Source organism: Gadus macrocephalus, chromosome 10, assembly GCF_031168955.1.
Source record: "Gadus macrocephalus chromosome 10, ASM3116895v1".
Classification (NCBI taxonomy): domain Eukaryota; kingdom Metazoa; phylum Chordata; class Actinopteri; order Gadiformes; family Gadidae; genus Gadus; species Gadus macrocephalus.
In genome coordinates this window covers 7,257,874-7,275,585 of record NC_082391.1, presented here as the reverse complement: position 1 = coordinate 7,275,585, position 17,712 = coordinate 7,257,874, and the positions used below count along the sequence as shown (strand labels likewise).

Sequence of the window (17,712 nt, the reverse complement as noted above, 5' to 3'; positions counted from 1 at the left end):
GATTATCTTGAGGAAAGCTTAAAACAATCATGCAAAGGACTGATGTTGGTCATCTTGGTGTGGTGAATTTTACCCAAACAATCACCACCTTAACTAACACATTTTCTGTGGGCAACACTGTCATGAACAGAATCTCAACTAGGTTTGTTTAAAACAACATTGATGGTTGGCCATCGAGCATTTTTTCCACGACGATCGTGTGAGGCATTGGAGCAGTTTTTAATGCAGCAGTTATTTCCAGGCATTGTTATAACAGTACAGATTTGCAACAACCTCCTCTGCTAGCAGCTACAATGTCAACATTAACGCAAAGCTGGACTCGGAGGGGCCGGGCGTACCTTCCAACATGGCGGAAGGGGGGGGTTACCGTGGTAACCAGGGTGGGGCTCTGTGCCGTGACGACAACTACTCATTCTCAATAGCTACACACTTGGTACCAAACAAACTAGTGTCCAGCTCCAGCTCTTGCATCTGTGGGATGAATAAGTCCCACTGGCACCACCAGTCTCCCGTAGTTCTGTGCCGGTTCTCTACTGCAGCAGCGGGGGCTGTCTCTAAAGACGCTCTTTCTCGTTCTGCCCTTTGAGCATCCATCTCTCTCAGTTCTTCTTGTATTCCGGCTCGTACAGATACGGTTCGTTGGATACAACAAATTCCTCATAATCGTCTTCAAGAGCAGACGCATCGCTAAGTCCTCCAAACGTGGCCATATCTCATTTATTGAATAGGCTAATACAATTCCTTTGTGCACCGTACTCTGTGTCTGTAGCAATGACAGCGGCAGGTAAAAAAAATATTATAGAGCCGGTAAACTAGGTATCAGTCTGCCGCTGCCGTAGCCTACTACCAGGAATATAACACTGCTGCTGAGACACAGCAAGTCCCTCAAAATGCAATGCAATGCAACGTTGGTTTTATTTCTAACATTATTGTATCAACACAGACATTTACATCGACAGTCTGGCGTTATAGTTGATTTGCCTCGGGTGTACTGTGGAGTGGGTAAGACTGTTTTATTAGCAGGCTTGTATTTCCCATTGCCGTGCACTAGCCTAGCACGAGGAAACTCTGAAACTAAAAGGACTGAATGAAATGTGTTGAAAACTGTCTCCAATGATAAAGAACACCAAGGCTAACTTGGGAATAAGGCCCTTTGTCCAAAATTCGGAACTACCCCTTTAAGATGTTACTCAATAAATTGTTGACCGTTAATCTTCGTTCAAACCATTTAACAAATCTACACACTTGTATCTTCAATAATATCTAAACAGAGTTTCGATATCACTTAAACGTTCTTCAGAATCACAATTTTAGTTTCAAACCGTCATATTCTACAGTTGGTCCCATTGAAGCCGTCTGCCCATTCTGACACTTAAATTACTTACGGCATCGTAACTCTGTTAAATTTCAACCGTTTACCATTGTTCAAACCATTAAATCTTACATCTACACATTTGTATCTTCAATACTATCCAAACGCAATTTCGATAGCATTTTTTTCAGAATCACAGATTTAGTTAAAAACTGGCATAGGCCGAGTTTTCAGTTGCTCTCAATGATTTCCTTTGACGCCAGAACGTGAGGACGCTCAGGCCCCCCCCCACACACACACACACACACACACACACACACACACACACACACACACACACACACACACACACACACACAGCTTTATTTCAATTAGATTTTAACATTTTGAACTGTTCAAATCTTTCACTTGATAAAAGCTATTCAACATTTCTACTGCCTACTACTACTACTCCTACTACTACTAATCCTTCCAATGCTACAATTACCACGACTACTTCAGCTACTACTACTACTTCAGCTACTACAACTACTTAAGCTAATACCTACTACTTCAGCTACTACTACCAGTGGTTAATTTGAGCCGGATCCTGCCGGAACAATATCCGGCACCTCACTGTGTTCCGGTACTTATTTGGGCAGATCCGGTACCTCTCATTAAAATAAATAAATTAAAACATGTTTAAAATAAAATAATAATATGTATATATAAATTTACAGAACAAATACCAAGAATTTCATGTTGTTTATTAACATTTAGCGTCATTTGAATGTGTCGGAGATCTGTTGACGCACAGAAAAGCTGCGGGCCAACAAACCACCCCCGACACTATTGAAATCCGCCGCATCTGACGAGCAAGCAGAGAGGAAAAAACGGTTACCATGCATGACCACATGCTTGTGCACAAGTTAATAGAAATCATGATAAATTAATATCACAGAGCAGGATTGTGAACGTTTACAATATCTCATGTCAATCGGCAAAATGTGTCAGCGTTGGCCGACCAACTATTTTTAATTAAGATATTGATCCTGCGCGCCTCCTCTTTAAAACGGAATTTGTTTACGATAAAAAACAATTTAATTGAACATACACACACTAAGGGCCCTATCTTGCATCCGGCGCAAGTGACTTAGTTACTGGCGCATGTGTCGTTGCTAGTTTACAACTGGCGCAGAGCGTTCTTTTCCCACCGCCGCCACTCGCCGGTAAATTAGGGATTGATCATGCGCCCCAAGGGGCGGTTCGGCGGAAGGAGGAGGCGTGTTTTGGCGCAAACGGTATTTTGCCGTTTCTGAATACCATTGCGCTACTGACCAGGAAATACCTGGTTTAAAGTCAGTGGCGCGTTGTTCAGATGCTATTTTAAGGGCGCATGCATACATGCGCATGCGATGCATACGGATTGCTTGTGCACCTCGCGCATACACTTTGCTTCTCCCATCTACCTAGCCGCACATTCTTGGTAAATTATTTGGGAAAGAACAGCTGATGCAGCGGTAATAAGTTGTACTTTTAAATCAATGCATCTGCAAACACCGTACAGCAAACACATATTTTCTTGACAGAGACATCGTGTAGGCCTACATGCCCATAGCTTTTAGGATTGATGAGTATTTGATCGTGAAAAACATTGTTTTACCGCGAGTGAGTGAATGAATGCGGGCGCGCGTGTGTGCTCTGTTTAAACACACGCAAACTAAACACGTAACGCATAATACAATCAATGGCAATGTCTATTACCGCAGGGACACATGCATATTAGGATAGCATACAATACTGATAAGAAACAATGTTTATAATGTATTGCGTATATCATTAAATAGAACCACAGTTACCGCATATCATATGTTATATCATATACGTTTTCTTTGCCGAAATTTATTTGAGGACTCAGTATTTCTGAAGTTGTGGAAGAAAACCCCTTATTCCATGTGTGAATTAGGCCATATTATTTGGCAATAAACTGAGCCATTTGCAGTTTGAAATTCACGTGCATCTGTCTCATCGGAGACTGCAGACACGCTGTCAAAATTTCAACTCGTCCGATTCAAATGTCGGACGAGTTGACGGTTCCTCTCCTGGAACCGTCACCTTATCGTGGTGGAGAGGTTTGCGTGTCCCTGTGAACCTGAGAGCTGTGTTGTCTGGAGCCTTGTGCTCCTGGTAGGGTCTCTCATGGCAGAGTGGTCTCAGGTGAGGGGCCAGACTAAGAATGGTTCACAAAACTCCAATGAAGAACGAAAAAAGAGGAGATGTGACCCGGCCCGGAGGAAGCCCGGGGCCCCCGTCTGGAGCCAGGCCCAGACGGAGGGCTCGATGGCGAGCGCCTGGTGGCCGGGTTTGCCACGGAGCCCGGTCGGGCACAGCCCGAACAAACTACGTGGCACCCCCCCTCTCTTCATCCCATGGGCCCACCACCTGTGGGAAGACCCGTTGGGGTCGGGTGCGCAGCCACATGGGTGGCAGCGAAGGTCAGGGGTCTCGACGGACCAGACCCGGGCGGCAGAAGCTGGCTCTGGGGACGTGGAACGTCACCTCGCTGTGGGGAAAGGAACCGGAGCTTGTGAGGGAGGTGGAGCGCTATCAGTTAGATCTGGTGGGGCTTACCTCCACGCACAGTCTCAGCTCTGGTACCGTACTCCTGGATAAGGGTTGGACTCTATTCTTCTCCGGAGTTGCCAAGGGCGTGAGGCGCCGGGCGGGTGTGGGGATACTCATAAATCCCCAGCTGAGCGCCGCGGTGTTGGAGTTTACCCCGGTAGACGAGAGGGTCGCCTCCCTGCGCCTAAGGGTTGTAGGGGGGAAAACTCTGACTGTTGTTTGTGCGTATGCACCAAACAGCAGCTCAGAGTACTCGGCCTTCTTGGAGACCCTGAATGGAGTCCTGTATGGGGCTCCAGTAGGGGACTCCGTAGTTCTGCTGGGAGACTTCAACGCCCACGTGGGCAACGATGGAGACACCTGGAGAGGCGTGGTGGGGAGGAACGGCCTCCCTGATCTAAACCCGAGCGGTCGTTTGTTATTGGACTTCTGTGCTAGTCATGGATTATCCATAACAAACACCATGTTCGAACATAAGGGTGCTCATAAGTGTACCTGGTACCAGAGTACCCTAGGCCGAAGATCGATGATCGATTTCGTGATCGTGTCATCTGATCTGAGGCCGCATGTTTTGGACACTCGGGTAAAGAGAGGGGCGGAACTGTCAACCGACCACCATCTGGTTGTGAGTTGGATCAGGGAATGGGGGAAATTTCCGGATAGACCTGGTAAGCCCAAACGAGTAGTGCGGGTGAACTGGGAACGTCTGGAGGAGGCCCCCGTCCTAGGTATCTTCAACTCACACCTCCGGCGGAGCTTTTCTGGCATTCCTGTGGAGGTTGGGGGCATTGAGCCGGAGTGGGCGGTGTTCAAAGCCTCCATTGCTGAAGCTGCGGTGGCTAGCTGTGGCCTCAGGGTCTTAGGCTCCTCAAGGGGCGGTAACCCTCGGACACCGTGGTGGACTACGGTGGTCAGGGAAGCCGTCCGACTGAAGAAGGAGGCCTTCCGGGATATGATATCCTGGAGGACTCCTGACTCGGTTGCAGGGTACCGACAGGCTCGAAGGGCTGCAGCGGCTGCCGTGTCGGAGGCTAAGCAGCGGGTGTGGGAGAAGTTCGGAGAGGCCATGGAGAAGGACTTTCGGTCGGCACCAAAGTGTTTCTGGAAGACTATCCGGCACCTCAGGAGGGGGAAACGGGGAACCATCCAAGCTGTGTACAGTAAGGATGGGACTCTGTTGACCTCAACTGAGGAGGTCGTCGGACGTTGGAAGGAACACTTTGAGGAACTCCTGAATCCGAATAACACGCCCTCTATGTTGGAGGCAGAGCTCGAGGTTGATGGTGTTTCGTCGTCAATTTCCCTGGTGGAGGTCACTGAGGTAGTCAAACATCTCCGCAGTGGCAAAGCCCCAGGGATTGATGAGATCCAGCCAGAAATGCTAAAGGCTCTGGGTGTTGAGGGGCTGTCATGGTTGACACGCCTATTCAACATTGCGTGGGAGTCGGGTACAGTGCCAAAGGAGTGGCAAACCGGGGTGGTGGTTCCCCTGTTCAAAAAGGGGGACCAGAGAGTGTGTGCCAATTACCGGGGTATCACACTTCTCAGCCTCCCTGGTAAAGTCTACTCCAAGGTGCTGGAAAGGAGGGTTCGGCCGATCGTCGAACCTCAGATTGAAGAGGAACAATGCGGTTTTCGCCCCGGACGTGGAACTACGGACCAGCTCTTCACTCTCGCAAGGATCCTGGAGGGGGCCTGGGAGTATGCCCATCCGGTCTACATGTGTTTTGTGGATCTGGAGAAGGCGTATGACCGGGTCCCCCGGGAGAAACTGTGGGAGGTGCTGCGGGAGTATGGGGTAAGGGGGTCTATCCTCAGGGCCATCCAATCTTTGTACTCCCAAAGCGAGAGCTGTGTTCGTGTTCTCGGCAGCCAGTCAGTTTCGTCCTCAGTGGGTGCTGGTCTCCGCCAGGGCTGCGCCTTGTCACCAATCCTGTTTGTGATATACATGGACAGGATATCGAGGCGTAGTCATGGTGGGGAGGGGTTGCAGTTCGGTGGTCTGAGGATCTCGTCACTGCTTTTTGCAGATGATGTGGTCCTCATTGGATCATCGGCCTGTGACCTTCAGCACTCACTTGATCGGCTGGCGGCCGAGTGTGAATCGGCTGGGATGAGGATCAGCACCGCTAAATCTGAGGCCATGACTCTTAGCAGGAAACCGGTGGATTGCTTACTCCGGGTAGGAAATGAGTCCTTAGCCCAAGTGAAGGAGTTCAAGTACCTCGGGGTCTTGTTCGCGAGTGAGGGTACTATGGAGCGTGAGATTGGCCGGAGAATCGGAGCAGCGGGGGCGGTATTGCGTTCGCTTTACCGCACCGTTGTAACGAAAAGAGAGCTGAGCCGCAAGGCAAAGCTCTCGATCTACCGGTCGATCTTCGTTCCTATCCTCACCTATGGTCATGAGGGCTGGGTGATGACCGAAAGGACGAGATCGCGGGTACAAGCGGCCGAGATGAGTTTTCTCAGAAGGGTGGCTGGCGTCTCCCTTAGGGATAGGGTGAGAAGCTCAGCCATCCGTGAGGAACTCGGATTAGAGCCGCTGCTCCTTTACTTAGAAAGGAGTCAGCTGAGGTGGTTCGGGCATCTGGTAAGGATGCCCACTGGGCGCCTTCCTTGGGAGGTGTTTCAGGCACGTCCAGTGGGGAGGAGACCTCGGGGAAGACCCAGGACTAGGTGGAGAGATTATATCTCAACACTGGCCTGGGAACGCCTCGGGATCCCCCCATCAGAGCTGGTCAATGTGGCCCGGGAAAGGGAAGTCTGGGGCCCCCTGCTTGAGCTGCTCCCCCCGCGACCCGACCCCGGATAAGCGGATGACGATGAGGATGAGGATTCAAATGTGCTCATGGCTCTTAAAGGGGATGGGAGCTGGCACTCTCATTGGTTTGTTGGACGTTACGCTCAAACCACACCTACGGGTAGGCTGCTTCACGCCTCGTTTCCACATACGTATGTTTTTCGTATCCGTGCTTCCGTAAATTTACGGAAGGAGTCGCTAGTGTTTTACGTACGGACATGAATTTATTTACGGACAAAAGATGGGGGAGCGTATGATAATGGCCGTTTATAGGAGACCGGTACTTTGGAACATGAGGATCGACATATACAGAGTGTGGCAACCCGCTCCTTAAATGAGCCGGGTTACCGGTACAAACGACGCGTTTGTGGAAGGTTAAAGCCATTCCAGGCATTTATTCACAAACACTTCAATCAACCAAGGCACTCGCGGTCTCTAGGGCCTCCGTGGGCCTCTAGCTGCACGTGGACCCGAGCGCTTCCTTCTTCCTCCCGTGCTGTGCCGTGCTGTCCAAGTGTCAGCCCTTTTATATCTCCTCTGCCACCGGCCAGGTGTCCCCCAATCACCCTGATTGGGGTGCCGAAAGGGCTGCTCTCTATCGCCGGCTGGTGGGTGGGGGTGGTACACCCCGTCCTCTACGGCACCCCGGGCCCGTCCAGGCCGAGGACCACGTGGCGGGATGCCACACTCCTCCACCCTTTGTCCAAGCCCCAGGTAGCCGAGGGACCCGCCCAGGATGGTATCTCGCCGGGGCCGGGTGTCTCCTGCGGCGCCGGCTGCGTCGTCTCCGGCAGCGTCGTCTCCGGCAGCGTCGTCTCCGGCAGCGTCGTCTCCGGCAGCTTCGTCTCCGGCAGCGTCGTCTCCGGCAGCGTCGTCTCCGGCTACCTCGTCTCCCGCCGCCTCGTCTCCCGCCGCCTCGTCTCCCGCCGCCTCGTCTCCCGCTGCGCCGGCGGCGGCTGCCTCTCCTGCCGCGGCGGCGACCGCATCTCTCCTGCCCCGGGACTCTAGTGCCGGGTCCCAAAGCCGGCGAAATATCGGGCAATCCCTCCCGATTAGGAGCGGCACGGGGAGGTTGGGTACAATCCCCGCCCGTGCCGTAAACACCCCTTGTGGTGTCCGTACGACCACATGGCAGGTCTTATAGGACCGTATGTCCCCGTGCACGCAGGCCACCTCGATGGGTTTCCCCTCCATCCCTCCCGCCAAGTCGGGGCGGAGGAGGGTGACCACGCTGCCGGTGTCCACCATGGCCTGCGTGTCCTGGTTCATAACCCTCGCCGGGATGGTCGGACTACCAGATGTCCCCTGCGCCCAGCAGGTCGCCAGCATACAGGGCCGACCCGTCCGCACGTCCGCGCCGGCCGGCGGCGCAGCCCCGTCCCGGCCTCGCGCTGCGGCCTTCTCTCCCGCGGCGGCGGCGGCGTCCCTTGCGGCAGCGGCGGCGTCCCTGGCGGCGGCGGCGGCGTCCCTGGCGGCGGCGGCGGCGTCCCTGGCGGCGGCGGCGGCGTCCCTGGCGGCGGCGGCGGCGTCCCTGGCGGCGGCGGCGGCGTCCCTTGCGGCGGCGGCGGCGTCCCTGGCGGCGGCGGCGGCGTCTCTCGCGGCGCCAGCGGCGTCTGTCCCGACCGGGTTCGGCATACCGAATTGGTGGGGTACTTTACCGGGGGGTTGTAGTGGGATCTTCATGCCTGCATTCTCCACCATATGTGGCAACCCGCTCCTTAAATGAGCCGGGTTACCGGTACAAACGACGCGTTTGTGGAAGGTTAAAGCCATTCCAGGCATTTATTCACAAACACTTCAATCAACCAAGGCACTCGCGGTCTCTAGGGCCTCCGTGGGCCTCTAGCTGCACGTGGACCCGAGCGCTTCCTTCTTCCTCCCGTGCTGTGCCGTGCTGTCCAAGTGTCAGCCCTTTTATATCTCCTCTGCCACCGGCCAGGTGTCCCCCAATCACCCTGATTGGGGTGCCGAAAGGGCTGCTCTCTATCGCCGGCTGGTGGGTGGGGGTGGTACACCCCGTCCTCTACGGCACCCCGGGCCCGTCCAGGCCGAGGACCACGTGGCGGGATGCCACAAGAGATAAAAACAAAACCAACCAGACTTGGAAAGAGATTGGTGCGGATGCTATTTTAAGGGTGCATGCATACATGCGCATGCGATGCATACGGATTGCTTGTGCACCTCGCGCATACACTTTGCTTCTCCCATCTACCTAGCCGCACATTCTTGGTAAATTATTTGGGAAAGAACAGCTGATGCAGCGGTAATAAGTTGTACTTTTAAATCAATGCATCTGCAAACACCGTACAGCAAACACATATTTTCTTGACAGAGACATCGTGTAGGCCTACATGCCCATAGCTTTTAGGATTGATGAGTATTTGATCGTGAAAAACATTGTTTTACCGCGAGTGAGTGAATGAATGCGGGCGCGCGTGTGTGTACGTATGTTTTTCGTATCCGTGCTTCCGTAAATTTACGGAAGGAGTCGCTAGTGTTTTACGTACGGACATGAATTTATTTACGGACAAAAGATGGGGGAGCGTATGATAATGGCCGTTTATAGGAGACCGGTACTTTGGAACATGAGGATCGACATATACAGAGATAAAAACAAAACCAACCAGACTTGGAAAGAGATCGGTGAGGAGTTTGGCCTGCCAGGTACTTACATGTTTTGTGAAAAACATAAAAACTTTCATACGGTATCTCCGTAAAACGACGGCGAAAGTTACATTTTTTGAACGTATATTACGGACATGCCGAACATAAATTTTACGGAGGGGAGGCGTCTCGGAGGAAAAACGGACATTACGGAGAATCACATAGGAATGAATGGACTTTCGGTCGGAGACGGTTGGATCGCATACGAGAATGTACGTATGTGGAAACGAGGCGTCGTTTCCACATACGTAGGCGTAACGAGGCGTAACGATGACACTTGCGCCGCGACGCAAGTGTCATTTATCCGCCTGTGAAATAGCGATAGCGCCGTAGAACCGCCCACAAAGCTACTTGCGCTTTGCGCTTCCCACTTGCGTTTCAGACCGTTAAAATAGGGCCCTAAAACAGAAACGAAATTTCATGCTTCCCGCAGTGTGCCACTCTGGTATTGAGCGGGTCTGCAGGATCGCACTCTTCTCAACCCAGTTGGTAAAGAAGTCACGGTCACGCACGACTCCGTAATCAACGCTTTCCAAGCATCGGTGGACAAGATCTCACGGCGGGAGGCTGCTGCTTCGCTGTACATTTTCTCCATCCGCACAGTCATGGTTTGGCAACATGGCACTGTGTAATCCGCCTCGAGAAATGGAATCAGATCACGGAAGACTAACACGTCACGTCTCTGGCAAAGGCTGCCGTATTTAAAATAGTTAGGCAAGGCAAGGCAACTTTATTTATACAGCACTTTTCATACACAAGGCAGCCTCAAAGTGCTTCACATATAAACATTTTCATGCAATAAAATAAAATAATAGATAAGTAAAAGAAAACATGCAAAGAAATTAGTCAAATATAAAGTTAACAAGGCATTTTAGTAATAAAATAAAAAATAAAGGCAAAGTTAAAAAAGCAAAGTGCAATGTATTAAAGATTTAGCAGAAAGCTAAAGCAAACATACAAGTCTTCAGTCTTGTTTTAAAGGTGCTCAGAGTTGGGGCAAGTCTTAAATCCTCAGGGAGCATATTCCAGCTATTTGTTGCATAGTAACTAAATCCTGCTTTCCCATGATTCGTGTTTACTCTGGGGATAATTAACAGATTGGTCTTAGAAGATCTTAGTAGTCTAGAAGGCTTATGTAGTGGAAATATATCAGTTAAATATTTTGGGCCTGGACCATGTAGGGATTTATAGGTTAGCAACATGATTTTAAAATCAATTCTCTGACCTACAGGAAGCCAATGTAACGATTTAAGAATTGGTGTAATATGTTCAAATTTTTTGGTTTACCAGTTTATCACTAGCTTACTAGTGATAAAGGCATGTACACGTTTTTGTAAGTCTTCAGTGGACTTGAGCCCTCTAAGTCTTGTTGCATTTTTAAGGTGATAGATGCAGATTTTGTAACTGATTTGATGTGACTGTCGAAATGTAAATCTGAATCCATGATAACCACTCGATTTCTGGCTTTGATTGACGTTTTCAGGGACAGAGAGTGAAGCTGTTTCCGTTTTAGAACCAAATACAATTATCTCTGTTTTGTCCTCATTTAGTTGAAGGAAATTTCAGCACATCCAGTCTTTCACTTGCTCAATGCACTGGCACAGAAGATCTATGGGCCAATAGTCATTAGGTGATAGCGATACATAGATTTGCGTGTCATCAGCATAGCAATGATGGTCAATATTGTTATTTTGCATGATTTGCCCTAGTGGGAGCATGTAGATGTTGAATAAAGAGGGTCCGAAGATCGAACCTTGGGGGACTCCACATGTCACCTTGGTTGATTCGGATACAAAGTCGCCAATGGAAACAAAGTAGTTCCTATTTTGTAGGTAGGACCTGAACCAATTTAAGACTGTGCCTGAAAGCCCCACCCAGTTTTCTAATCTGTCCAAATGTAGGTCTACAGTTATGAATGCAGCACTGAGGTCTAGTAGCATTAGTATTGAGGTTTTGCCAGAGTCTGTGTTAAGACGGATGTCGTTTACAACTTTAATAAGGGCGGTCTCAGTGCTGTGCAGGGGTCGAAATCCTGATTGGAAGGTGTCATAGCAACCAGTTGATGCCAGGAAGTGATTAAGTTGACAACTTTCTCAATGATTTTACTTATGAAGGGTAGATTTGATATTGGTCTTAGTTCTTAATAATCGAGGCATCTAGGCTCCGCTTTTTAAAAAGGGGTTTTATAACTGCAGTTTTCAAAGCTTTTGGGAAATTGCCTGACTGGAGAGAGTTGTTAACTATCTGCAATATGTCTATTGCTAGGCAGTCGAAAACATTCTTAGAGAGGTTGGTAAGTAAAGTATCAAGGCAACAGGTGGATGGCTTTAGTTGTGTCACAGTTTCCACAAGAGTTTTAGAGTCTATAACATTAAAGCATGCCATCCTTGCCACGTTACTTTTGCCTGGACAGGGTGGTAGTCCAACATTTTTTTCAAGTGGAGACATTGATGGCGCATCTGATGCCTTAAATTCTATCAGTATAAAAAGCTGCAAACTCATTGCATTTCTATGTGGAATGGAGATCAGGTGGAACCCCCCAACACTAATAAGGCAAAAAAAACGGGTTTTTACATTATTAGTATTGGTTTTAATTAGAGCTGTCAGTTAAACGCGTTATTAACGGCGTTAACGCAAACCAAATTTAACGGCGTTAAAATTTTTATCGCGCGATTAACGTAATTATTTTTTTCTTTGGCTCAAAACAAAGAAGCAGTAGCCTGACTGCTATGTTCAAATGACATTTGTTCAAAGCAGTCGTTTAATTGCACTATAGGCTCTTTTTTTGTATCGTCCTGTTTTGATCAGTATATGCCAATGTTGTTATCAATAAAAAATCATTTGCACAAGGCAAGCCGATGCACTTCACCATGTTGATAAGAGAATTAAAATGAGAAGAATTATGGGACAAAAAAATCAAGGGATATTTAGCATAGAAAAAGAATTTGCGATTAATCGCGATTAATCGTAAGTTAACTATGACATTAATGCGATTAATCACGATTAAATATTTTAATCGCTTGACAGCTCTAGTTTTAATGATATTGGAGAAAAATGTCTAAATTGTAGGCAAAGAGGCTCTCTTTATAGATATCATGGTGAATATGAAGTTTTGTTTTACGCCAGATGCGTTCAACCTTCCTGCATTCTTTTTTCTGTGCTGTTACAGAAGCAGCTTTTCTCCAGGGTGCCTTTTGCTTTCCAGAAATCGTTTTAACCTTGCAATGACACCTATGACTTTCAACATTTTCAAATTAAAGTTTTCTACAAAATCATCAGCAGAACATGGGTTGAGAGGTGGTAGCAAGGAGATGGCCTTTTTTAAAAGTACATTAGAATCTTCATTGATATACCGTTTTTTGACAGTATGTCAGCCTGTATGTCGGGAATAAAAGATATGTTAAAGAAAACACAAAAGTGGTCAGACAAGGAAGGATCAGTTACAGAGATCATAAACTTTGAGGCCCTTTGTAATAACCAGGTCTTGAGTGTGCCCCTTACAATGAGTAGTCTCTTTCACATGTTGAGACAGGTCAAATGTGTCCAAAATGGTAGAAAGTTATTTTGCACACTTGTCATTCCAATCATCAGTGTGAAAATTGAAGTCACCAGTTATAACTAGACAGTCAAATTCTGTGGAGATGCTAGACAATAATTCTTTGAAGTTGGAGAACTCTGGGGGAGCATTTCAATACAGCACTAAGGTATTCAAATGATGGAAAATCACCAAATAACATCTGTTTCCCCTGAAATACATTTTTAAATACAACAGCAATCCCTCCACCTCTTTTTCCAGATCTACATGCACCAAAAAAGTTATAGTTGGGAGGAGCTGTCTCTATCAGAACGGTTGCACTGTTATTTTGTTCCAGCCATGTTTCAGTTAAAAACATAAAATCCAGTTTAGAAGTGGTAATAAAATCATTAAAGGTCCCATGACATGCTATTTTATGTATTCTTTAATATAGGTATTAGTGGGCAACTAACACAGTATTCAAAGACGTTCCCTAAATTCAGCCGTGGTGCAGAGTTACAGCCACTCCGAGCCAGTCGCACATTGAGCTTCCCCCAAATGCGCTGTTTCGGTGGGCGTGTCAAGGAGGAGGGTGGGGGTGTGGCCCTGAGCAGCTTGCAGCCACCATGCGCTCTGTTTACAGTGGATGTATCGCAATGGCGAGCCGCACACAGCTTTTAGCCGTGTTCTGTAAATATTCTAGAACACACGGGAGTCCTGGAGCTCTATATCTAAATATTATCATATAGCCTACACAGATATCTATATCATATAATATATATTATCACGGCCAAAAGCTGTGTGAGCCGATATTATGAATCTCAAACGACCGCGTTGGGTTCTCCGACGTTCCTGGTTCTTCAACGTCCACATCAATGTGAATACACACACTGTAACGCAAGTGTTTCTTGTCGGTTCTTTGACGTGTCTTGTATTTCCACAACGAGACTGTCGTGGGGGTTATCTGAGCCGTGGTTGAGAAGGAATTGGGGGAAAGGAACTTTGATTTGACTCGCTGAAGTACATGAACTGCGACATGCCGCCGGTTGCCGCGAGGCACCATCGCCCGGCAGCGGGCAGCCGGCAGCAGGCAGCGCGCGGTTCAGTCGACTTCAGGTTGATGTGAAAGTGGAAGAACCAGAGACGTCGCAGAACCCGACAAAGTCGTTTGTGATTCATAATATCGTCTGGAGGCGCACACAATATGTTATATGATATAGATATCTATGTATATGATATTATTTAGATATAGAGCTCCAGGACTGTAACGCAAGTGTTGTACACTTCCTTGTTATTTGGATAACCGTTCTGCTGTTGGTGTGACGTCGGACTCTCGTATCTGGTATTTCTACAACGAGACTCGTATTGGGGGTTATCTCAGCCAAGGTTGAGAATGAATTGGGGGAAGGAACTTTGGCTTTGACTCCCTCAAGAACATGAACCACGACAAGGAGGAGAACGGGATCTTTGCCGGGCAGCGCTTATGCACCTCCGCCTCCGGCGGTGGTCCCTCAGCGGGGCTCAAGCGGGAGACATTCGCCGCCAACAATCCCTTTCTCCTCCATGTCGTGGTTCATGTTCTTGAGGGAGTCAAAGCCAAAGTTCCTTCCCCCCAATTCATTCTCAACCTTGGCTGAGATAACCCCCAATACGAGTCTCGTTGTAGAAATACCAGACGTGTTATGCGCCATCACACCAACAGCAGAACGGTTATCCAAATAACAAGGAAGTGTACAACACTTGCGTTACAGTCCTGGAGCTCTATATCTAAATAATATCATATAATACATAGATATCTATATCATATAACATATTGTGTGCGCCTCCAGACGATATTATGAATCACAAACGACTTTGTCGGGTTCTGCGACGTCTCTGGTTCTTCCACATCAACCTGAAGTCGACTGAACCGCGCGCTGCCTGCGGCCGGCTGCCCGCTGCCGGGCGATGGTGCCTCGCGGCAACCGGCGGCATGTCGCAGTTCATGTACTTCAGCGAGTCAAACCAAAGTTCCTTTCCCCCAATTCCTTCTCAACCATGGCTTAGATAACCCCCACGACAGTCTCGTTGTGGAAATACAAGACACGTCAAAGAACCGACAAGAAACACTTGCGTTACAGTGTGTGTATTCACACACACACATGTGGCGCTCGCACGGTCGAGTCTCATTGGCGGGCCAACGTCTCTGGGCGGGCCAGGCAGAGTAAGGGGAGGAGCTGAGATTCCTCATGACGTCATGAGCACTGATTTCCAAATCAGCGCGCTTGAGCCTCCGTTTTTTCAAAGGCGAGCAGAACAGCTAGTGCTCGTTTTACACCAAACGCAAGTTTTAGCCACTGGGGCACCATAGGCAGGCTAGGGGAACTCATATTTATGTTAGAAAACCTCATAAATTGAGATTTTCATGTCATGGGACCTTTAACTAAAAATTATTTGTTATTAAGAGACCTAACATTAAAGGCCCACTATGCAACTTCGGGCATTTCTTCGCTGTTTTCTTGGTTTTGGCACGCACATTTCTCTACACAGCGCCCCCTACAGCTTCGTAGTAGATATTTCACAACACTGTCGTAACAACTCGTTGACGACCCTTCCCCATGCGCTTCTACGCGAGCCATGTGCATTTGTTTTCAAAGAAGCCGGCGAATGCGTGGAGCCATGTCCGAAGTAGATCTTCATAAAGTGTAGGCAAGGTTATACATTTTTAAAAGGGTGTATTTGTATTGCAATAAACATAAATCCATCCTTTTTTATAGTTGACGGGGAGAATTTATATCCTAGATTATAATTGTTTTATCTTAGGTTGAACAGAACAATCAGTGTAAGAGGTTTGGCCAACATAATAATCTAAATAAAGAAGAACCTGGATTCGGGGATTCAGTCTGTATCTGGGGGACGAGACAGACGAACAGCAAAACACCCATGGAAACAAAGGTGTTTATATGGTTGCAACCAAGCAAGCTAGAAACATACAGGGCTCACAACAAAATGGTTGAGCAAACACATTTGTACAGCGACTATCAACATCAAGAATACCACGAAGACAAAGGCCACCCAAGGGTACTTTCAATTTCAAAAGCAACACGGCCGAGTCGGCGTCTGATTTGCAGTCTTCTTTTTTTTTCACTTCACGCTATTCCTGAAAAGCTTGCCCAACGTTTACTCGTGTCTGGCCTCTCTGCCGGTCAGTCTCCCTTTTCTCTTCTTCTGTTCCTCCGACATTGGGTTTCTCTGTCTCTTTTTAGTCGGCTGATCTATGATGAATATAACAATCCCTTAGTGACTTGTGTTTATATCGAGCCGGTTCCGTGTTTGGGGGTCTGTGCCGTAAAGCAATTCGTTACTTCGCGAGACCCGAGACTCCCGCGAGAGTGGGCGGCGGGTCGCCGGCGGAAACATATTCCTTTTCTCCGCCAAGATGCGCAAGGGTGAGTCGAAACAACGAACAATCGAACAAAAATGTATGATAGAACCATCGCAATGACTTTTAGCCTGTTATATTAAGGTAAATCAAGCCAAAAGTTGCATTGTTCCCCTTTCAATCGTGTCTGATCTCTTTTCTGGTCCATTCTTCTTTTGTTCCACCGACGGTCGCCTCTTGGGTCCCTTATCAGTCGATTGATCCATGATGAATGCAACAATTGCCTCGCAACTGGCTGTTTATATCTAGCCGGTGCCATGTTTGGGTGTGTGTCTGTGCCGTAAAGCATTTTCGAAACTACAATCTGACTACATTTTCGAGGATACTTCCGCTGCGTCACATCCGGATTGTGTCGGTCCGAACAGAGCAAGTTGCATATGCGCTTTTTCACTGGAGAGGCGACATGGGTAAATGACACACCCACCAATCGACCCAGAAATGGATGCAGAACCATCAGCATAACTCTCAACCTGCATACTTAATGTAATTTTGGCTAAAAAAGTTGCATAGTGGGCCTTTAAGTAGACCCGTCCTGATGGTGTTGTTGATAGGCTTTAAGGTTGTTTTTGGTTTGGAGGCAATAGGTATGAGATTTGTGAGGTTAGCAGTGTGTCTAAGTTTCCCTTTGTTTACTCTCTTAGTGGTTACAGCAGGAATGCAAAAGTTGCCATGTTATGACGTACACTGGAAAAAGTTTTTTAAGCCGTACATCATCTGATTATTATTTTGTAATTCAATTCAAATAAACATTTTTTGTTTTATTTTTTAAAAAAAAAAAATTATTTCAAAATACTGTGAAATATAGATATTTTTAATTAGGAGCTCAATTAAGAAATATCCATTTTGACAAATGTAAAATTTTAAGGTTGTGTATTCAACTGATTAATAATTTTGTCATTCAATCCAAATAAACATTTTTTGTTTTCTTCCTAAAACACTGTTATATTTGATTAGGAGCTCAATTTAGAAATATTTGTTTAGACAAATGTACAATTTCAAGGTTACGTCCAAACCTGCGCATGCGCATTAAATACAAAGACGCTTAGGACTACTGGACCAAACTGCAGTGTTGCCAACTTAGCGATTTTGTCGCTATATTTAGCTACTTTTCAGACCCCTTTGGCGACTTTTTTTCAAAACAGCGACAAGCGACAAATCTAGCTCCTTTTTCAGCTGCGAGTGGTGACTTTTGGCGACTTTTATAGTGAAAGCACTATTGCTATTACCTCTTCACAACGAGCACCGGGTGCCTGCGCGGCCCCTCCCCCGTCTCAACGCACTTACAGGCAGCTCAGTCCACGTGGTAAAAAGCAAACACAGGAACCGGATGTCCTTGCAGACCTTAAACTCCATCCAATACATCCGATATGGATTAAAGCTGTCAGGTGATGCTTGCT

The 17,712-nt window shown here is 47.7% G+C and overlaps 2 protein-coding genes across 5 annotated transcripts in view; both read left to right on the top strand.

Annotated features, from left to right (window-relative positions):
• klhl4 (kelch-like family member 4) overlaps positions 1-17,712 on the top strand; it is an 81,680-nt gene that overhangs the window by 17,988 nt on the left and 45,980 nt on the right. The window lies entirely within an intron of this gene.
• LOC132465462 (ice-structuring protein 4-like) lies at positions 7,516-8,265 on the top strand (the record flags this gene model as incomplete). Its single annotated transcript, XM_060062100.1, has 2 exons — positions 7,516-7,708; positions 8,189-8,265. Coding segments are annotated over 2 exons (270 nt in total), but the record flags the coding sequence as incomplete, so codon positions are not given.